Source organism: Phaethon aethereus (genome assembly GCF_964289735.1).
Source record: "Phaethon aethereus genome assembly, chromosome: 6".
In the NCBI taxonomy this organism is placed as follows: domain Eukaryota; kingdom Metazoa; phylum Chordata; class Aves; order Phaethontiformes; family Phaethontidae; genus Phaethon; species Phaethon aethereus.
The window spans coordinates 29,889,767-29,913,016 of NC_138580.1; the positions used below are offsets into that span (position 1 = coordinate 29,889,767).

Here is a 23,250-nt window from a genome sequence, read left to right on the forward strand (position 1 = left end):
GCTCTCTACAACTACCTGAAAGGGGTTTGTAGTGAGGTGAGTGTTGGTCTCTTCTCCCAGTTAACTAGCGATAGGACAAGAGGAAATGGCCTCAAGTTGAGCCAGGGGAGGTTTAGACTAGATATTAGGAAAAATGTCTTTACTGAGAGAGTGGTCAAACATTGGAACAGGCTGCCCAGGGAGGTGGTGGAATCACCCTCACTGGAAGTATTCAAAAAACGTGTGGACGTGGCACTTCAGGACATAGTTTAGTGGACATGGTGGTGTTGGATTGATGGTTGGACTTGATGATCTTAAAGATCTTTTCCAACGTTAATAATTTTGTGATTTTGTAATTCTATGTGTGCTGCTTAAGTTGCATTTAGCAAGTTGACATAGCTCTTGAACACTGAAGTGCAGCTTCACTGTGCAGCCTTTTCAGCCTTGCTGCAAATAAAGTTCAAACTGCATGAACACCTGTGTTGGGTGAGTTTTTTATTGCTTTATTTTTAGTATTGCTTTTAAACATAATTTGGTATTCTTCAAATGTAGTGTATTGAAATGTATCCACTTGTGTTCATGTAGAAAAATGGTCTGCTAGGTGAGATAATAGTTTAATAGTTATTATCTGAAATATGTATTAGTTGGATTAATTTATTTTTCCAGGGTATTTTTATGGACAAGTTAGGCAGAAGAATTTATTTTCTAGTTTCACTGGATCTTCTTTAGCTAACCTTCCATAGAACTACTGGAATTAATATCCGTAAGTTCTCTCTTACTGAGATGTTATCAGGATTACGAGTTTTGATTTATGCAAAAAGACCCCAAAAAAATTTTGATACTCTCTTCTAAATATGTAAGAGAATGTGTCTTGCTAACAAGTGGTAATGGTGTGAGGTCTAAACTTCAGAGAAGGTCCAGGCTGGTCAGGTTTGTATAGCTTTCTGCCTGTGTGCAACTCTCAGCTCTCCTTTAACAGTACTGTTTTACTGCTGTTGTTATAGCTGGAAGTTAAACCTTACAATCTTATTTGAAAGGCTGACATGGTTTAAAATGGTCCAATAATACGGTTTCAGTTATACAATAAATAGGCATAGCTTGTGCCGGCATCTTCTGTGTAGTGAAATACCTTTTTACCTTCAGCTACGTAATAGGAAGAGAGAGAACATGTATATAATGCTGGGCCCCTCACTTCCTCTATGTGTGTCTTTGGCAGGTTCAGTGTATGATGTTTTTACTTCCAGTTGCTAAGTGGTTGCTGTTGGATGTTGGACATTGTCTATTTGAACTATCTGAAATCATCCAGTCTTTCACGATGCACAGCATCTTTTCAAAGCTGAGACATTTTTCCCTTACTGCGATGGGTAGAAGTATTTCCTAAATGTACTTGTGAGTAGTTGGAAGCAGTATATAGTTTAGTAGCTTGATAAAACTCAGTATTTTTCCTCAAACTACTTCGCCAGACACCTAAAGTCAAATTTGAAATGTTTAATACTCATGTGCTTCAGAAGACGAGGTTAATAGAATGACTTTATTGAATGTAAATTGGGATTGTATTTTAGAAACCTTTCAGTTCACATTCTTTCTCCCTCTTTCTAGTGCGAGAGAAGAGGAAAAGTAACCACATCAATCATGTAAGTAAAATAAATTCTTAGTGTGCTATATAGATAATATTAGTACATTGGGACAAAGACAAATTCAAGAAACAACTGTAGTAGTTCTAGGTATATAGTCATACACATGTTCCAAATCCTCCTTAGCAAGATAAAACTAAATTATCTTTGCCTATCTTTAAAAAATAAACAGGTGCAGTATCACAGAGACTTATGTATTACATAAGTATCACATTATCATCAGCATGATCCACAAATGATAATCCATTAGTTTTAAAATCTCACTTTGAAATTAATTTAGCAAAGCTCTAGTGGCTTTAAAATGCTCTAAGCTGCTTCCACAAATATTAGTTTTGACACTTCACTTACCAAAACCAATATATAAAAAAGGTGCAATGTCATTAATAAGTGGATAAAAAATTATTGACTAGTAAAGCTAAGAATGGAAGTCGTTAACACAAAGCTTAAAAATTACTGTCTAGCAGAAGTGTCTACTGGTAAGTTACCAGTAAGATAATGATATTTCAAGTCTATTGTATTTAGTACAATTATAGGGTGGGTCTTTCTTTTTCCCCCACTTTCCTTCCCCTCACAATTCCACCTTTAGTCTGCCAGCACCAAGGTGAAGTGTGATTGGATTGTTTTTGCTAGCAAACTTCAGCTGGAATGGGAGATATTCCCAGGTAGCCATTGAGTTGTGAAGGGTGCTAACATTTTCATATGGAAGACTTTCAAGTTTTTACACAAGGCATTTAAAAAGATTCTGGCAAAAACTAATGAATCTTGAATGCTTGATTAAAATTCTTCCCTCATCAGTTATGATGTCCTAGCTCTAGTGTAAGTCATTCTCAAAAAATGCTTAGGGAAACCTGACTTAGTGTTATATAGGAAGTCCTATCAGTATAAAATCTACAGGATAGGTGATGGAACATATTGCTAGCCCTAAATAGTAAGGATAATAGTAGTACTTTATTGCCAGATTCCAGATGCTAAACAAGACACAAGTGAAGTGAGCAATGTCAGGAAGAGGTTTCTTTTTTTCTGAAATATAACACGACAAAACCCAAAAAGAAAAACTATCTTTACAAGGAGCAATACTAAATAACCAGAAAATGTAAAGGTGTAGGATATAAAAGAAGGAAGATGATGATTATGGAGTCACAGGGAAATCTAATAAAGTGCATCATAGAAAGGGAAGGCTGAGACCCAAACTGGCAAGAATGGAATGGAGGAGAACCGAGAAAATTGGAGGACTTGCTGCTTTAGCTGCAGCTATTTCTGCTGGTAATTACTTATCTAAAAACATCACGCTGTCTATTACAAGGGACGATTTATAAGTCTGTCTTACACAGAGGGTGTCCTCAGGAACTTGATGGCTATAGGGTAGCTTATGTAGCAGGAGCAATCATCTACAAAGACCTCCTCTGCAGTAACTACTTGAGGTGTGAAGCCAGTATTTAGTGTCATAAACCAAAGCTTACAGAATCCCTCTTCTTTAATGTATTTCTGTTCATTTTTGTTTTTTTTTCCCCGCCTAAGGTTTCGCCTGGGCAGCTTACGAAAAAATACAGCTCATGCTCAACAATATTTATAGATGACAGCACCGTCAGTCAACCTAACCTTAGAAGCACAATAAAGTGGTAAGAACCATTTGTCATCAACTAGGGGCTGAGTAGCATTGCAATGTTTATTTGGGATTTTGTGGTGGTCTTGTCTGTTCTAAAGCCAGCCGCACACTTGAATGAGCGGAGCACAGCACTGCTTATTCGGGTTACTCATGGGAAGCGTGTAGAGGTCTGGTTAACTATGACTGCTGAAGACAGATTTTTTTTTTTTTTTCTTCTTTTAGTTACAGAGCTAATGTACTGTCGTATTTTAAAGTAGTTATTGTTGTGCACTTGAGAATCTGAGGCAGTGCAGAAGTGTGTCAACATTTTGGCTTTAAAAGTGTGGTGTGTTGGGGTGGGGAGCTCAAAGGTTTCACACTGAAAGCCAAATCTGAAAACTCTTGATCTGGGGAAACTTGAAAGGGATTTTGTATGGAGTTGCAGGAAAAGTGAGCAGGACTGTGTGTGCTGCTTGCCAGTGGTATTAGTCTGCCCTCTAGCTGTGAATAGCAGTATGTTGCTGGATTTGGTTTTAGTTCTAGACTTTCTATTTTTCTTCATATATTTGTTATTTTAGGTAGGTGAGTTTGATAACTATTTAGTCATCTTGGTTTTCCAGTGGAACTGGCTGCTTGACCTATTGTTCTGGGTACCACAGAGACAGCTTTTTGTGCATAGACAATAGCAGCTGAGAATTGAGTTTTACTGTGCTTGGAGGGAAAGGAGGGCAAAGTAGCTTCAGGCCCAGAAGGCTTTACTGTTTTAACAGGTTAGTAGAATTTGGAAATGTCTAAGTTGATTTGTCGCTATAAATTTGTTTTCAAACAAAGGTATCTAGCATGTCACTCCTCCTTTCCTAGAGAATAACAATCCTAAAAGGTGGTGCTTGTGCCATTTTGAAGTGGTGTACAGCCAGCAAGAGATCAGAGCTTGCCCGTGATGGATTCCTGTGATGGCAGTGTTCCTGTTGTCACTGCCAGTAAAGTATCTGAAATTTGGCCACAGTAGATGAGTGTCAATGTGAAATCTGTTGTCTTACTTGACTCAGCAGAGACTGAGATCTGTTCTTGTCCGTTTCTTGGACTATTCTGGCATAGTATTATCTTTATTGTTCTGTTTTCCTAGACAGGTCCTAAATTAGACAGCCAGAGATACAGAGTTAAAGCTTCAGCAGAATCTCTGCAATAGTACACGTAACATCAGGTAGAACTTTTGTTATATTTTAGTTGTGAATAGTCCACATTTTTGTTAAGTGTCACCTAATCAGGCAACGAAGGTATGTGTTTAAAATGTGACATAACATTTATTTCATGGCACTAATATCTGTACAATGAGTGTAAAAGTAGCTTGGCTAGCAAATTTGATTTGGCCAGTGTCTGTTCAGGCAAGTAAACATCAGAAATGAGACAGAAAGTACTCGAGAATGTGATGGGATGCCAATACATAACGGATTCTGAACATTTTGCCCTGAACAACAGCTTTTGCAGTGGAATAGTGCGCACAGAATATTTTAAGTCTTTTTTTTTTTTCTTTTTTTAGTGTAACATTAGCAATATTCTACCATATAAAGAACAGGTGAGTGAACTTTTTTTTTTCCTGAAATACAACAATTTTCTTTTTGAGCCAGGGATATGGTCTTGGTCACCTAGTATAGCTTAAAGGAGTTGAAAAATCTGGCACTTCATGCTGTATCTGCTTCCTCTTTGTACCCCGTCTTGAGCTGATATGGAAGGGTCAGTAATACACCCATCCAGTGGCTTCATCAAGAACAAAGCATAGAAAGTCAAAACAGAGAGTGAGGAAGATATACTTAACTCGCCACTAATCATCTTTTGGACTTTTTTAGCTTTTCCTGAATTCAGAGGTACAGATTAGTTTTGATGGGTGAAGGAACACTCTGTCCCATGTACAAATAACCCCTGCCATTACAGCTAGTTACAGCATATGCTTCAGAATTACAGCTGCCTTTTTGAAATAAATGCTATTAATGAGACAGTTTCACATCTTAAGGAAGAACTGTACTAAGCATAATAGGAGAACATGGATAGAACATGGATAAACTATTCATTGTTTAACTTCTTAAATATTCACCTGTAAGATCTCATCATTAAATGCTGTGCAAAAATACAGTATAACTTCACACTATGTTCTAGGAAAAGCTGAATTATGAAATATGTATCTGTAGCCTCTTTAATGAATAATACTTTTTAATGGACCATAGTATTATCAATTAACTTGTGTTGCTAAAACAGAGATTTTTACTTTGTAGAGATTCCGACAGATCACTGGATATTTTTGATGAAAAATCTCATCCTCTCACAGTAAGTGTAACTTTTTGATCCTCTGAATATGTATCAAGATACATATTTTTTTAACGTCTTTATTTGTACTGTAGAAGTCATAAAAATGTCTTAGCACCAGGTCACAAGCAAATTGATCTTAAATTGTATCTTTATATATAAAATACAGTGCAAACAGTGTCCTCTGGACTTTTGTTATCAGCTAGATAATGAACAGAACCCAGTCTTTCTAAATGTTGCAAAGTATGTTTGGTTTTCTATGCTTTGAATATAAGTAGAAAGCAAGCACGTGCTGATTCTTGCAGATTTCATATCCAAACTTTCTTGGCTGACTCCTTTCTTCTCCTCTTTAACACTTCTTTTAATTGAAAGTCTTCTATTTATTTAGGAGGACGTGGTTATTAGATATGTGCCTAACCTTTTAAATGGCTGCAAATAGGTGAACATAATGCATGAAGCATCACATAAAGTAGGAGGCAGTGAGTTCCTTCTTTAAAAAACCTGAAAGGCAAAATTTTAAAGCAGATAAGCTTAATGCTGCTTGCAGTAACAGCTAGGAGCATTCAGCGTGTGATTTTAATGCGACTGGTCCTGGTACACCTTTTTAGACAATCTTTAAGATGCAAAACCTCATAGTACAGGCAAGCTCAAGAGTGGAACATGTGTTTTTTCTGTCCAGTTTGAGCACTAGCTTAATGACTGTCCTACAGAACCACTTCCTTTGTTTTTTCATTTGAAATGAATTTAGCAAAGCTCTACTGGCTTTCAGAATTCAGTTTCCTGTGGGAAATACCTAAGAGTGAATGCAGCTTAATCTGTCTTGCAGATTTGTCTTGATAATAAACAGTTTTTAATAAACAATTAAAATATTTTAAGTTTGTTAGTTTCATCCCTAAACAAGAGCCATTGTACTAGGAATTGTACACTTGAATAAATATGACTCTTTACTCAATAAAAATAATGAACTTCAGGAGTCCTGAAGAGCTATATAGAAGGCTTCTTGTATGGACTGTGGCACTTCAAGAGAAAAGTCGGGTCCAAAACTGTTCTAACTGCCTGAATCGGTTGTTTCACATTGAAAATTAGTGATGCAAGACAAACTTAACTTTATCAGACAATTTCTTGCATTTAGCAACCTGACATCTTTTGATCCTTTCATACAGCCTACCTCCTATTTAACAAGTATGAATAGAGGAGAATCATTGTGTCCTTTAGAGAACATGTAAAGGTCTCCTCTATCCTACTGCATTATAGAGACAGAAATACCATAATGGCTGTACATCATGCTTCTGCGGGGAAAGATACAGATGACTTCTTAGTTTCTGTAGCAGTAGGGTTTTGGCTGGGTACATACAGTTCCTTTAAAAAGGTTAATTAGCCAGAAGAAATCTCCAAATACCTTGTCCTCTAAAGATTCAGTCACAAGGAGTCCAAATCCAGGCTCTATTGACCCTAATGGCAGAAGTAACAAACTTCAAGTTACCAGCATCACAGGGCTTCATCACAAGTACCAGTCTTAGTCCCTTCCTCCTCAGTTCCAGTTGTCAAAAATGTGCTTCCAGATATGCTTCTGTACTGCTCATAGCGCAGGAATTGTGCAAGGGGATCCTGCTCACATTATTCCTAATGTTGCATGCCTACCTTGAAGAGGTAACCTCCATTGGGTAGTGGTGTATCAGAAGGCTGTGTGGAGAGTACAAAGTTAACTTACCTCTTCATTTTACTTGACGCCGTTACCTGGCTATTTTAAACCACAAAACCACATGAAAATGTGCGCTGCTTTGCTTACCTTATGACTGCTTGTTTAATGTTGAGCAGCCATGCTGTTCTCATCTGGTATCTCTACCACACTATAGGTCTAACTTGGACTGTAGATAGAAACCTATTCGCTATCAGTCTTGCAGAACCAGTGTGTAAAGCTGGAGCTCTCGAAGTTCAAGTGCTGAATGTCAGAATGTCTGGGGGGACAGGCTCAGAATTCTCAAACACTCATTTTAGGATTGCTTAATGGACTGTTTGTTTCTAAGCTTTTCTTCTCCCCTGTATTTAGAAACAGTTTAGCATCATATCAAAGTTAAAGCTAGCTGTTCATTAGCTTTGCTGTCTTTCTGGAATCTCTCAAGAAGACAGCATAAGTTACCTTTCAGCTCTACCTGTGACAGAATTATTGCCATGTGTTCTTCAGCTGATCCTCAGCTGGAAGGGGAATCTTGTCAAGTCTTTTAATTTTGCCTTTTCAAGAGTCAGTGCTTCCCTGGTGTGTGTATATCAGTGATTTTTCTTGCAGGGAGAAACCTTTTTTTTATAAATCTCTTTTAGTCTGTAAAATGTCCCATGGACAATCGTTAGCATCTGCAGTAATGATGGTAGTTCATGGTATTTCCTATTAGCCTTAGAGATGAAAAAAGTGTTCAAAACAATCAGCTAAAGCTATTATGTTTTGTTTGGACTATTTGTAATATTGCAAGACTGCTTGCTTCTTCCAGTATATAATTTTCTTTTGTCTCTGTGACAAGGAAGGGTTGTATATGCTACTTCTCGGTGAGAAGGAACAACCATGTATGGCTGTTCTTTAAAGTCCATGTTAAGTCAGACAGATTTTCAGTAATTCAGAGAACTTTCTTTCAGCGGGAAGAAGTTCCAGATGACTACTATAAGCATGACCCTGATCACAAGCACATCTACCGGTTTGTTCGGACGCTTTTCAGTGCTGCACAGCTGACAGCTGAATGTGCAATAGTGACACTGGTAAGAGATGCCTGATTACTGAAACTTGAGCTTTTGGAAGACTTTTTGACACTGTACAAGTGAGTTCATTAGGGAAGATTTCTAAGTAGTCACAGAAGTGGTTAACTGGAAAGGAACTTACCTTTTCTATGTGTGAATATGTCATGCTTAATTACCTGTCCACTCAAACATTGTTTCATAATATCTAACTCGCTGAAGAAGCTTGAGAAAGGCAGAAGAGTGGGACACCGTAAACAGTGGGGTATAATAAGATCAGACACAAAGACATCTTTTATTTCAGTTGTGTAGAAGAGAAGGGAAAGCGGGAGTTTTGATTTCATGTTAACCAGAACAGTACAAGTAACACCACCTAAGAGGCTGGGGATCAATACTGTAGGAACTCTAGGAGATGAACTTTCTCACTATTATGTCCTTCGATCGTTGCCACCTTTCTATCAAACTTCTTTTTTTATTAAACCGAAGATGCTACAGCTTTTTTCCCCCAGGTGACATGGAGGTACTCGGAACTTAAGAACAATAGTAAGACAATAATCTCATTACAGTTTCTTGTTCGATTTCAGAAAGCAAGATGGATATAAAAAATTGATGTTGATACTGATTATTTATACACACACATATATATGCATGCACACACATTTATGTATATGAAGGGAAAGAACCATAGCCTATATAATTGCTGCATTAGACAAACTCTTAAACTGCACTGTGTTGCATACTAGACTTCAGTCTTCATTGTGACTTCTTTCTGAAAAACAGCCTGAAAGGAGAACAGAAGAGAACTGTCACCAAAAGACAATGTGGCAATTAAGCAAGCTCAGCTTGAAGGGCTCCCTTTAATAAGGAAATTAGTAATTAAAAAGGCTGGATAGTTTGAGCTTTTGAAACTCTGAAAGCAGTTTGAGGTTTTTGCTTTTCCAAAGACATGCAAGCAATTGTGACAGAACAAGATGATAGCTAACCCTGGGCAATCTAGCCGGCTGAAGTACTTACAAAAAATAGAAATAGACTTAGTTTTGAAAGTGGATTTTACCACTAGATGGCTCTGTTATTATAGGAACACCTTTAGTCCACTTGATGGCTGCAAAGGATGGGAAGAAAGTGGGGGGAGACCCTAGTAAGAAAGATTGACCCTGCCCTTGCACAACAACTTCCTGCACCCACTAGTTGATCTGAGGTTTCATTAGGACCTTGAACTTAGTTTAGGGAATAGAACATTAAAAACAACCTATATTCGAATTTGAAAGTGCAAATTACTTAGTATGTGGATCATTATGGGAGTGTGAAATAGCAAAAAACTTTTACGGAAGGGACTGATTCAGCATCTTCAGGCTGATTTGAGATTACATGGGAGGAGTGAGTAAAAGACCAAGACAGGTCTTTGGACTTGGGTATCTTTCACTATCTAAGCAGTTGGTGATGTAGATGAAGGCAGAGGATGATGTTGTTGTAGGTGAAGGATTGAAGTCTGTTCTTTACAAGGTGAAGTAGAAATAGCACTATAAAGCCTTTCATTGTGGAAAGATAGCAATTAGTGCATCTTCATCCCATGACTAGAGATCACAGTGCAGGTTTTAGCACTTCCTCTTAAGCTACAAGTGCTGAACCTTAACTGTGATGAAAGGCTAGTGTGATGCTGAGTGATTTACTATCCCACATAGGCCCTAATGAGAACCTGTCAGTGACTGCGTGACTCAGTGATGGAAAGAACTGTAGCAGTGTCTCCCTGAAACAGCAGTACTCATTGCTCAGAAATGATTCTTCAGTATCTTTATTGTATACCTTGATGGTCCAGTTCTTGTGTTTATAATAAACAAAACCTGTAACTCCTGAAAGTTTGGGTACTAAAGTGTAAGTAGTAATCACTAATACTTATTTTGATACACAACAGTAATGGGATAAATAGTCATATTGGACTGGCATGCTTGCTGCTCAGAACTCAGCTCCAGATCTTAGTTCCACACATAAAACTGTTTTGTTTTGTTTCTTTTTATAGGTTTATTTGGAAAGGCTTTTAACCTATGCAGAGATTGACATATGCCCTAGTAACTGGAAGAGGATAGTTCTAGGAGCTATTCTGCTGGCTTCCAAAGTCTGGGATGATCAGGCTGTGTGGAATGTGGATTATTGCCAAATATTGAAGGACATTACTGTTGAGGACATGTAAGTAGCAAGGTTTGGCTACTCTGCAGTGGTGGGGTTTTTTGGGGTTTTGGGTTTGGGTTTGTTTTTTTTTTTTGGAATGGCAGTTTTTGTGATCATACTGAAAAATTGCCTGTGTCTGGTGCTATGATACATGTACATGATGTGTATCTGCTGCCTGGCCTCATTGTTTTTTGAGCCTAGGAAATTTTGAATAACCCTACTTTGAGACAAACCTGTCTTAATATTTCTAATGACTTGAGCGAGTCAGTTCGAAGTTAGTTTTCTTTGCCGCCTTTCCCCCAGTGATGAACCATGGGACTGGCTGCTTGTTTCTGCTAATTTTTTGCATTGGTGTAACTCTAAAGTGCCTAATTTATAGTCTTATCAAAAGTCTTTTGGGGAAGAAAAAAGAGAGCTAAATTTGTTCCCTGCCTTTTCTGTTTTAGAATTTGAAAAATTGCAAAGTAAGCCATAACTTGTGACTTCTGTCTCCGCTCTTGTATCCAGCTAAGGCCTAAATATCTCAAGGTCTGAATTCCTAGCCGCTGCTGCTGGCAGACAGGTGTCATTTGTGTTGGTACCTGTGGTTGCATGTGTTACACCCAGCTACTGCTACAGCTCATCCTCTTTGGGTGAGTTCTTAGACTTGCCTACAGTACTGAGAACAAAATCCTCATTCTTACTACTGCTTGTTTATGTAAGGCTGTTCCTTGTATACATTCTTGTCTCAGATGGAGATTTCAGTTTTTCAGAAATTTTGAATCTCCTGTCTTTTCTTGGTGCACTCAGCTTTAAGCCCTTCAATTTCTGCCTTTTCAGAGATGTTTGTCTTTGTGGCTCCAGGCTCATACTGCGGGCTGGAAGTGTGTTTATGTGGAGTGGATTTGGCCTATCAGATTTTCTGTTAAACTCCTTCTCGCAAAGTTCTATCTCTGAGAGCTTTGATATGTCAACATTGTTGTTTTAATTCTATTTGCCAGTTTGTTTCCGTATGTCCCTTATTATCACAGTGGTAGAAATGCTAGAAGGCTAGCTTAGGATCGGGCTTCGTGGACTTCATAAACTTTGTGACATGTTTTATGTGTGTTTGGGTGACACAGCACTGCTGTGCTGGAGTTGAGCGTGTGTCAAGGCCTATGTAACAGTCAGTTAGTACTGACTGACAGGCAGTTCTAGTAGAGGAGCAGACTGAGGTGGCAGAGGTTTGCACACAGCACTGGAAGGCTGCCTGTGCGAGAGAGTCTGTTCTTGCCTCAAGCTCTTGTCTCTGGATGCAGCCTAAAGCTAATGTTTAAAATACAGTAGGTAATTATTTATCTGGGACTCTTTAGGAGGAGGAATATCCAGTTTTCTTCCTTTTAGATGGGGGGCAGCATTTCTAAAAATGGGAGAGTTATCTGCACCAGAACAGTTTTTCTTATTCAAGTTATTTCAGATCACAAACAGCAACAGCAAACATAGTACCTTGTTTTATACATACCCCTTGCCTGGGAGTTCTTTGTCTCCAAAAGATGCTTTCAGGAAAGCATCATTAGTGATTTTATACAATGTACATCTTCACTCAACCTGGCTCAGAGTGCTCATCTATCTGAGGAACATACTTGAAGCGTTGCTGCAAATAACTCTGAGATGGCTGAAGTGGGGTCAGTGATGCTAGGAGTGCTGGAGTATACGTCTTCCTCTTTTTGATGTCGTCTTCTAGCCCTATTTGGGACAAATCAAATTGATAGCACTGAAAATATCTGTAACAAGCAGGATATTTATTCTCTATTGTTGATGCTGCGTCTCCTGAAATTGTCACTACTTATATTTTCAAAGCAGTGATGGTGGTAAGGAAAATAGGCTGAATTTAGGCTTATTTTTTCCTCCAATTTGAAGATGAGATTTTTGTAATCCCATCTCATTTGAAATTACTTATTATACCTTTGAATTTAGGTATGGGCAGAAACTGTACAACCCCTTTCTGACAGTGGCCCAGGGGTGTCCGTCCCAGGCCCCACACTGCTGCAACTTGGCAGACTTCACTGCTCCTAGGTTGGATAACATCACCATAATCAGGACTGCTTAAATATATAAACCGCTTGAAATACTCAGCAAAATTGAGTTTTAAGTTTGTAAGTCTACTTTCACTAATAGTTGATATTACAGTTAATTGTCAGCTTTTAGTAGTTACAATATTTTTTAAACTAGTCACTTGATGGTGAGTATTGGGTATTCTGAATACAAGCATTACTGAGAGAAAGCACCTGGCAAAGGATTTCAGGCATGGATGCATTCTAATGTTGGAGGTGGCCGGTGATGCTGCCAAAACCCCAGCAGCTCCCCAGCTAAAGGCCGCTTGGCAGGACTGTACCAGGTATCGCTCCTTAGGGGAGCCGTTCCTGTGCAGTAAAGGCCTATCTACAAGGACTGGTGGCAAGTTTTGTTTGTCAACTTCCTGTGTAGAGCCAAGAGGAAAATTCACATCTGGAACAATCTCACTGACCTGATGCATACTCTTGTTGAGCCACTACAAGCCAAGCATGGGAGTTTTACCACTCTGGAACTGGCAAAAGGGTTTATATCTGGTTTAGTTCACCCAGTTTGCAAATCTGTGTGTGTGCGCATGTGTGTACGTGTATGAGCCAGGCACCTCTTCTGAAGGCCGCATAGGTGCATCTCATCCCCACCATACACTCTCCTGACTGCTTAGAGAGCCCTGTTTGGCAGCCCCACCTCCCAACTCTGTTAGCAGTGTGAGGTGCGTGGCTCCCGCAGAAACTGCTAGCAGGCTGAAGTTTGTTAAAGGATACGTGATCCAGCCCTTGCAACTGGCAGATGAGTTCATTGGCTTTAGCCTCTTCCTACTCAGCATAGGTGAAGTGTTCATATAATTTTTCCTATCACAAGCTCTTTCTTCTTTGACCAAAGCAAAGGTGGGATTTTTACTGAAAGAGTGTTTTCTTTTTGGTTTGGGGGGATGGGGTTTTTGTTTTGTTTTACTTATTTCTAATGGAGAAAAAAATCAAAGGAAATTGATATTTGGAAGTCATCCTTTGTCAAAACTTGCTTGCTTTGATGGGAGTGAATCCATAATCACGGAAAAATTAACTGTGCAGCTGCTCATCTTGCTGTGATTGCTTGTAAGGGGACACATGCTGTTCATTCTTTTGGCTACATATATTTGTAAATAAGGCACAGAAAACACATGGGCATTATCCTTTCCCAGGTTTTAAACCACTGTTAATAGACTTGTTAATCCAATGAAGAATTGTATTTTTACACAATTAAAATGTATTAGCGTAGCAAGTACAAAAGGGGCAGTGAAGAGCATTTATTCACAGGGTAAATCAAGCTCTGATCAGCTGATCATCAAAACATTATCTGATTTACATTTCTATAGGCTTATGACCATATGAACAGGAAATTAATTTTGGCACTAGGTTCAATGATACTCAAGTCCACTATGCTAGAAACAAGGACAAAGCTGCTATTCATATTGAGACCTGCCATCCAATACAGGACACAACCTCCATGTTTCCTTGATTTATTCCCTCCACCTCTGATAGGTAAAACATCCATTTCAAAAGCTCCCAAAAAGCAGGAACAGCCTTGGCACTGAATTTGTGCAGCTTATCTTCTGGTGTATTCACAGTTGGCCTATACAGCTGCTAAATTCTGTTGAGACAGGTCTGCTACTAGTAGGAACAGTCGTTAAGTTAGTGTTGAACTGAATTGCTTGGTTTGGGTACTACCAGTTTATTTTAGGTTAATTTGTAAAACATTGCTTTTCCTCTGTAGAACATCTCTGATTTAGCTGACCACGGTACAGCAGCTGAAGCAGCCTTTTTCATGTCATGGTGCTCTCCCCACTTTCCCTCAAATATTTTGCCCGATGAAAATAGACAAGAGAGTAAAAACTGGACAGTGCCCTTTGACACAGTACTTTGTTATCCTGCCTAATGCTATTGAGGGGAAAATTCCTTCTCCCACCCAATGCTGCTTATTTATTTATTTACTGGAGATGAATCCATGTTGCTTCAAGAGGCTTTTTTTCTGTGAGATAATAGCAGCAGCTCTTCATAGATCCATTTGTTGCCGTGGTGATCTGCCTACTCCTTTTGTTAGTCCGCCTCTACTTCAATAAACCCCCTTCCTGTTATCAGCCTGGTGAAAATGTCTGCAAGTTCTTCAGAGCTAATAAACAGCATACATCATTCCTTTCATCTGATCACTATAGTGTGGGGCCGTATGAGAGTGAGAATGGCGCATGAATTGTACAGCTGCACTAATGGAACTCCGAAGAATGAACCTCCCTGGTCAGCCGAGCGAGTGCACGACAGGGCATTACCTTTCTCTCCATGCCGGAGGTGCCAGGACTCAAAAGCTGCACCTTGTTTTGAGCACTAGTGAATGACCTGTCTCTCAAAACTCACAATGCAGAGCTCTCAACAACTATTTCAAAGTTGCTTGTTTTAAAAACAAGGTTGAGGTCTCTTCAGTGTTTTCAGACAGCTAAAACAGTCTTTTTTGCCTTTGTCTTCTGTCCCTTATGCCTCCTAGGAACGAGATGGAAAGACACTTCTTGGAGCTACTGCAGTTTAATATCAATGTTCCTGCCAGTGTTTACGCCAAATACTACTTCGATCTTCGCTCCCTAGCAGATGACAACAACCTGAGCTTTCTGCTGGAGCCTCTCAGTAAAGAGAGAGCACAGAAGCTGGAGGTAATGGTCTGAGATTGGCTAAGCAAGGGACTGTCTGTATGTGTAGTAAGAGCATCTGTTGCTAATCATGTTAAGTGGTGGTTAGAAAAACTAAACAGCTTTTAGATTAGTGTATTACAGGTTAATTTAACCCCTTTATAACTACAGTTAGCACTTCTAAAACCATGTCTAGGCTAAGCTAGTATTCTGAGGAAAGGAAGGGACAGAGATTATGGAAGTCTAGCAGATCACAAAATAAAATGGATGTTATTTTGGGAACCATAGCTCAGCTAGGCTACTTAAGATTGAAAGGATTAGTGTCATATGTAATGGATTGTCTGTCCTTCCCTGGTCACAGTCTGTATTCCAAGCACCTAGAGACTGTCACATTCAGACCTTTCTAAATACTACCAGCTGAAGGTTTCCCACTGCATCCCACTGCACAGCTGCTTTTAGATTTAGAGGGAGCACTCTTACTGCTCTCATGGTTTAATAAACCATTTGTCTGGGGACAGCTGCAGAAATAATAATAAGTTTCTTTTCACAACTTTTAAAACCTCACCTTTCCAAAGAAATGTTGCTCTAAGATAAACTTTTGGAATAGCCGCTGCTTAGGAGTCCTTCAGAATGTCCAGAGGAGTGTAAATACAGATTGCTGGCCCTTTCCACTCGACGGGAAAGGCTGCCCTTCTGTGAGTCCTCGCAGCCTTCTTTGGTATGAAGGCTTACTTTAAAAAAAATTGAACTTTTGCAGAGTCAGTCTTCCTAGTTGTTGGAGATATGTAAGACATTTTGAAAATATCTAAATTACCTGGGTTCCCAGGCAAAATTTCTTGTTGGATCAATGCAGCCTTTCATCTGTCCAGGTTTAATTGATGACTCCGTGTGTTGTTTTGTTGACCCTTCAACAAAGGCATTATTGCAGGCCCTGTGTACACTGATACCATAGCCCCTTCCAAAGAGGGGTGTGCTACGGTATTCTTGGCTTATATTGTTCTGTTGTCCACCCCCAATAATTCTGCCAAGTGCCAGGTTTTTTTATTTCGTCCCAGAAGTGGCTGAACTTTAGGAATACGTGTGATCCCTCCTGGTCCTTTGGAATGATAGGTATGATATGCCTACAAATTTCTCTATTTAAAGTTAAACAATGCAGCTCTTCTGCTTTGTCTCACCCTCATTACTTGCACTTTAAGCTAACACTGTCACTAATTGTAAATGTGATTGTAGGGCAGTTCATATTCCACAGGAAATTGTTTACTGAACTGCTCAGTGCCCAGACATAAGTGGATGATTCTGAGGCTGTTTTGTTTCTTCTTTGCTAGTGTTTGGGGGCTTGGTGTTTAAAACAAAAGTAATTTTCAGTATAGTATGTGATTTGCCATAATCCGCTTACTGATGCATGTATATAGGACATTTTGGGTTTTAATTCTAAAATGTGATAAATATTTAAACCATTTGCTAAAATTTTTAATTCTACCTTTCAGTTCAAAGCACAGGAGTGGTTGATAGGAGCCTGTATGAAGCAGTGAATTAGTATTCCAGGGATTGAAAACTGATTTACACCATATGGGCGACTGAGGCTAAATATGTCAACGCAGGTTGCTTTATGATTGATGTGCTAGCATTAAAACAGGATGGAGAGTCTGTCTGGTCTTGCACCGGGAGCTCATGCAGCCAGTGTCTCAAAGAATGCCACTCCTAAGCCAAATGCATACCTCCAGAAGGTCGGCAGAAATAAATGTAAATAATTATTTTAGAATACACTTAGAAGTTTATTCATGTTCAGAGTGCTTTTCACCTTTTGAACTTCCAGAACACTGGGCTGTGGTGAATTGGTGCTGCCTTAAAGGGAAGGTGTAGGTCTGTAGCTGATTGCAGGACTGCAAAAGTTCATCTGGTGATAGGTGGTAAATTATTAATGGGAGTAAATGTTCAGGACTGAAATTCAGTTCAGTCTTTTATTACAGGTATCCTCATTTATTTGTATTGATAATGCCTGAAGGCTCCAATCAGAAACAGGCCTTGCAGGGGAGGACACTGTTTTCTGGACAATCATGTGTTATTAGGATTTAAATAATTAGGCTTGTTACTAAAATAGCTGTACAAGAATAAAGGCTGCTTGACTAGCTAGATAAGCAGAGCAGAGGTAAGCCAATAAATGGCTGAAAAAGCAGTTAAATACTAAGTTGCCCACATGTGCTGATACTTAATAGGTGTATTAAAGTGCCATGGCTACTTCCATGCCATTGAGCAAGGGGCTGCCCTCCCTTCTTGGACTTCTTCAGGAACCTGTGAGTGATCCCAGGAAGAGCATGTTGGGGGAGAGGGTGTAGAGAAAGTAAAGGCAAAACGGACGTCCTAGTAGAACTTCATTCCCTAGGCTCACTTGCACTGAGTGGCCAAGAGCAAGGTGCCTGATGGAGTGCAGAAACCTTTTCACTTTGAACCTTTTCTCCCATAGAAATGGCCGTGTGCGGTTTTGTACTATTAAAATAAATGTTTTGTCCTGCTGTGTGCACCAGACCTAGCTACTAGGTGCAATTTTGAATGTAACTTCCACAAACTTTTAAGTCTAAAATAGATCCAAGTTTTCCCTTAGACAGTGAGACTGATAAAAGAATGAAGATACTTGGATATGGAAACCACTCACCTTCTTTATGTCTTAACTTTCTGATGGATAGTGTTCTTGTTAGCATGGGGACAGACCCCTTTAATATTTTCCCTCTAAAGTAGTTCTTATCTACTCTCATTCTAGGTAGAAAAGTTAGCAGCGTCACTGCTACAGAGTGCCTGCTCTGTTGGTATTACCTTTGTAAAAGCTTCCTTGAAATGTTCAAACTTTCCTAATGTGTACTTTTTGTTTTGTATCTGAACATGGTGTCCAGGCTATCTCCCGGCTGTGTGAAGACAAATACAAAGACTTGTCAAAAGCTGCTATGAGACGATCTTTCAGTGCTGATAACTTAGTTGGTATCCGCCGTTCTAATGCCATCCTCTCCTGAGGAGAGAGAAAGGTGCAGCACCATGAACCAGCATCCATATGAATCGGAGGAATACCACCACTCCATGCACACAAGCCAGCGGTGATGGTGTCTTCCAGCAAGAGGAGGAAGAGGAGGGTAAACTAGCCAAGGGAGCCCAGAGCTTGAGGAGCATACCTGGTGCAAAAAGACAAGACCCAGCCAAATCAACTCTCTCCTCCTTCTAATGTATCCAGAGGTGCAAAAACAAACTTCTCTCCTCTCCCCCACAGATGTTTGCTTACTATGTAGGCCTATAGCTGTGAACTCTTGAGGTTTTTAATAAGAAGTAGTTTTAAGTTTTAGAATTTAAACACTAACCACATGATGATAGTTACAATGTTCTTCCCTCCCCTCCCCTATGACAGGGAGTCATAAGTCTCCCTATATCCATAGTCTTGCTGCATTTGTATTTCAGGTTGATGCAGTGTTAACAAAAAACAAAACAAAACATGGGACTCTTAAAGTATAAAGCCACTCTGGAGCTGAAAACAGTAGCATAGACACATGTTGACGGCTTTTCCCTGGTTTGGCTACTAAAAGCTGCTATTATTGGTGATCTGTTCATAACCAAGAAGCTGCCCAGCAGGAAGGAATTCCAACTCTGCACCCACAACTTGACTCCAGTAGCAATTGTTAAAAAACTTGGAATGTTTTGACTGGGGGCAGAGATACGGCTTTATGTATTGTTAAAATGTATAGGGTCCATGCTGCATTTCTTGTGAATTATGGTGCTTCTGTCATTTTCTAATATTTACATTGCTCTGGAAGAGACGCAATCTGTATATTTTTCTGAGGCATTGAATGAGAAAGTTGGTCTGGAAACATCATCACCATCCCAAACAGTGTAGCAATCCAGTGGTAAATGGCGTGTGTGCAGCACTGCTTCTCTGAGTTCTACTGCAGGTCTCTTGTGCTATATACAGTGGAGTTCCTAAAGCTGATATTGTGCATCCATCTGGCTCTCCTTGGGTTTTTGTTTCCTGGGAGGGATTTACATTCATAATGAAACAGCAATGAGTTTGAGAATCCTGGACTACCTAATGAGGTAGACTGAAAAATATGTGTTCAATTGGGAATTATCAAAATACTTTCTATAAATCCCATTTTAATTTTAATTTTTTTTCCTTGCAAAGTGAATTTTATCTTGTGCAACTGCTCTAGAGGCTTGGGTTTTGCTCTTTCTGAGACTTTGGAATGGAGCTTACTTTCAGGCTCTGAAACTGAACTCTAAACAGGATAAGTATTATTAGACTCTTCCTGTTGCAAGTCTTTGTAGTATCTTCCCTTCTTGGATCCAAATAGATTCTAGGCGCTTTGTCCTAGGAGCAGATCTCCCTCCGAATGGCACGGGTTTTGTGCACTTCCTCTTCCAGCCAAGGCCCAGAAACTTATGCTGAACAGCAAGTCCATATGCCTTTGCGAGTGGGGCTGTCTGAGTGTAATCATCAGTCTGGCTGCTTGCGACTGTTGAAGTGACGCATACAGCCTTTTACGGTATGCAAATATGCCAGCCCCTGGCTCCCAAATCCATGGAACTTGGCACTTCAGGTATTGATCACGATTCAATTTTGAAAATAACGCTACATCTTCAGGTGGTTTTCCTTTCTCATGTTTGTATTAAAAGAAAAGCTAATAAACTCTATTTTAATTAAAGGTGAATTGTGTGTTCTGTACAGCTGCCTGATTTCATTCCCCCTCAAAAGTACTTGGTGCTGTGCGGCTTCTCTCAACTATGAAAAAAGAAAAAGCCCAGTGGTGTGCATTAAGGACCCTCCATTGCCTGTACCAGCCCCTTGCTTTCATTTTTGTGAATGTCTGGGGAGCTGGCAGCAGAGGTCATTGGGCAACCGTGAGTGGCTTGGCCAGCAGTGTGGGCAGGGCCCCTGCAGCCTGCTTCAGCTGAAGGCATGGTGGAGTCTTGTGTTGCTGCCTGGCTATTGCTACAAGTCGTTTGGATTTAGAGGTTGACTCCAGCTGCTCACATAACTACGCACCAACAGTTCCTTTGCACTTAAATGGCCTCTAAGTGGGGCCAGTCTCTTGAGGTGATGCGATGTTTTTTAAGTCCTCCCTGGAGGAGCACTAAATTGGAAGCTACAATTGGAAGTCCTGGATTGACTTGTGACCTAATTGCTAAGGAGCTTTTCTTTCTTTAGCATGGCCAGGTGCCTTCAGCTTTGTGGGATCTGTCTGGATGTGCTTTGCTGTGGGCTAGCACATGGGTTCTGCAAATGCAGCTATTCGCTGTGAGTGCTCAGCAGAAACCCAGCACAGCCGTGTACCCTCTTTTGCGGAATGAGGTGGCGGCTCTTCCTGCTGATCTGGGTGGCCTGTGAATGACAACTTGAGCTGGTGGCTGCCTCTGCAATATATCCTGCAGGAGACTGCTGCTCCAAACTTAATTTTGCCTGGAACCTCAACTGGCTTTAGTTTTACTGTAGCATAGCCCAGAGCATATTGTCAATAGGATTTTGATCAGCAAGATCCCTCCTTAAGGGAGGAAAAAATAAGCAATTCACCTTCATGTTCTGGTTCCCGTAATGAGTTAGCTTCTGGAAAACATGGCTAGTGGATTTCTTAGGTAAACAATAAAAAGCAAGCCATACAGCTCCCTTTTGAAGGGATTCCATTTGAGTGGTTCTGCTGGAAGATGAACTGGGGGAGGGGAGATAAGATATCCTGTAACTTTCACTGTTCTTCATAGGTTGGCAGCACTCGGGCAGAAGAAAAACTACAATTGTAGTTAGAATACTGGAGTTGCAGAGATTGTTACCTACTGCTGCTCCTAGGGAACAGCAGCCAGCGACAGGATCAATGTACCTTGTTTCTGTTAACCCAACAGTTGAATACTATTTAATCTCTATGGAGGTGACCTCTGCCTGCATTCAGTTCCAGCGCAGCACTGCCCCTCTGGCAGTAAATGCTGTTTGCAGAGACAATAGCTGTGTTACGGCTTAGCAAGAATAATGTGAGCACCACGAATGGCACAAGCACTGTGTGTTAGCGGTCTGCAGGGGCAGGAAGTTGGGGTGTGTTGATGCCCTTGGGCTTCAGCAGCCCTTTCCCGCTGTGTACAGGGACTGTGTATTTTGTTTCTAAGGGAATTTTATAAGAACTACTTCAGTGTGGGTTTGGCAGTTAAGAGGACAGGCACTTCAGGGCTGGAATAAATGTCAAGACCATTGCTTCTGGATAAGAGTATAGGCGTCAAGTACAACCTGAGCAAGCGAAAGAGGACAGAAGAGCAATTGAGGCAAGAGCTTGCATAGAGGGTTGAGCTGGTGTGTTTGGAGTTCAGCATGGGGCCAGCTGCTGCCCGTGTCCTGCACTGGTATTTCCCACAGCACAATGGTGCGGTACCATTATGTGGGACTGACTTTCCATAATGTTACCTGGGAAAACTACACTTGCACCAAATATGTTGTTTTGACAATATACAGTGAATTACAGGGTGCTGCCAATGTGACCGTAGGGCACCACCCCCTCAGCTGACTAGCTAGGGAAAGAGCATTTAACTGGCTGAACGTGGGCTTGTTTGTCCTACGATTAGAAAAGGCTCAAGCTGCCTTTATGGACAAGGCATTTTTTTTTTAGGTGAAACAACCATTTTGGCTTTCTGCTCTGGGATATTAAAACCTATTTGAAAAGCCCCATGGTCCCTGTGCTGTCAGACACTGTCATTCCCTATGCCACCCAGCCTGAAATTGTGCTGCATTTGCAGCACAGTGATTGCCAGTGGAAGCCAGTGGTGGCTGCCTTGAGGATGGCCTAAGTAAGTTGACTAAATGGGACATGGAAAGCATGGGAGTGATGCAGCAGCACAAGCATTAAGATAGGCTGTGCATGACCACATGTGTGCTCACAGGAAGAGTCCTGCAGGCAATTTGCAAATAGGCTGCCTGCAGTAACGGCCTTTCCCTTGCTCCGAAACAGGCTCGAGGTAGGCAGTGGATGACAGCTCTGCCAAACTCCTATTTACTGAGGAGCTGAGGACACGGCAGCTTCCTGGGAGGTGAGGATGACAACAAGGCTGTCAGCAAGGTGCTGGAGTTACTTCCGAAGGCAGGCAGCGAGTGTCCACAGCTCCTCAGAAAGAACCTTGTGCTGAGATGGGGCACGTCCCCTCCACACCCCAAAACAGCTGCCCTGCGCACGATAGGATCAGCCCCTGACAGAGTGTTTTGCCTGTACTTGAGCTGGGGGGGGGAGCAGATCACTCGGCACTGAGGAATCGGGTGAGTCAGTCTGTGCGGCTGTCAGGTTTATCGCTGGGTGCTGGAATGCTGCTTCCAGGTAAGAGATCCTATCTAGTGGGACTTGGTGTGTGCCTACACACCTAACTAGATAGCAGAGTCCTGCACCATTAGTCACCACGGAGCCAGCTTTAACCCCTTGCTGCCCTTCCTAAAGAGCTCCTCCCAAGATGCGTGCACAGCAGATGGCAACATGGCAACATGGACGCTCACATCAGCATGCAGCATCCCGCTTGACTAAGAGCTGTCATCTGCTTGGCCTGAAGAGTATCAAAGGGCACCTCTTCAGGGCCTGATCTCAGCGCAGGGTGAGGGACTGATACAGTGCAAACAGCAGAATGCCAATAAAAGTTGATAGTTAACCCTCTTCTACCAGCGAGGTGTGACCTTGGCCTGTGAAGGAAATACGCTGTCAGAGAGGTCACGGGCACCAGCCAGCAGCACAGCCAGCCAGCACGGCAGCCCAAGGATTAAACCCGTTTCAGTGCAGAGCCAGGCTTCTGCATCCAGGCTGGGACAGACAGCACCGTGGTGGGCCACCACCGCATGCTAGCAGTGACGGCAGGGATGCATGACATCCCCGTGACGAGGGCAGCGCTGCATGGGGTTCGCGCACACAGAACATGCTATTCCTGCACCACGCAAGTGTAGTTGCCTCACCAGTCCCCCATGATCCCTAGTGACAAGAGCCCTGCACAGGCCTCCAGCACATGCCTCCTCGTCCCCCCCACAGTTAAGTTGTTATGGCTATTAATACTCTAGCAGAAGCAAAGAAAACAAGACACACTTTTTTTTTGTGCTTATAAACAACTGATCTCAATACTTCTCTTTGAATAAAATTTCTTCAGCTTTTCACAAAATATAGTACAGTTAGTTATTTAAACAACACTGAACAGCATCA

At 41.0% G+C, this 23,250-nt stretch overlaps 1 protein-coding gene across 2 annotated transcripts in view; it reads left to right on the forward strand.

Annotated features, from left to right (window-relative positions):
* Nucleotides 1-18,075, forward strand: part of CCNYL1 (cyclin Y like 1) — a gene marked incomplete at both ends in the record, with an annotated part of 32,829 nt that extends 14,754 nt beyond the window's left edge. Inside the window, 8 exons of one of the 2 annotated variants that reach the window (XM_082001297.1) lie at nt 1,579-1,613; nt 3,132-3,232; nt 4,739-4,774; nt 5,469-5,520; nt 8,128-8,247; nt 10,241-10,407; nt 14,932-15,094; nt 17,959-18,075. In XM_082001297.1, coding sequence (XP_081857423.1) covers nt 1,579-1,613; nt 3,132-3,232; nt 4,739-4,774; nt 5,469-5,520; nt 8,128-8,247; nt 10,241-10,407; nt 14,932-15,094; nt 17,959-18,075 — 791 coding nt within the window. The remainder of the gene's footprint in view (nt 1-1,578; nt 1,614-3,131; nt 3,233-4,738; nt 4,775-5,468; nt 5,521-8,127; nt 8,248-10,240; nt 10,408-14,931; nt 15,095-17,958) is intronic. The other variant, XM_082001298.1, reaches the window with a different exon arrangement.
* Nucleotides 18,076-23,250: the final 5,175 nt, after the last annotated feature.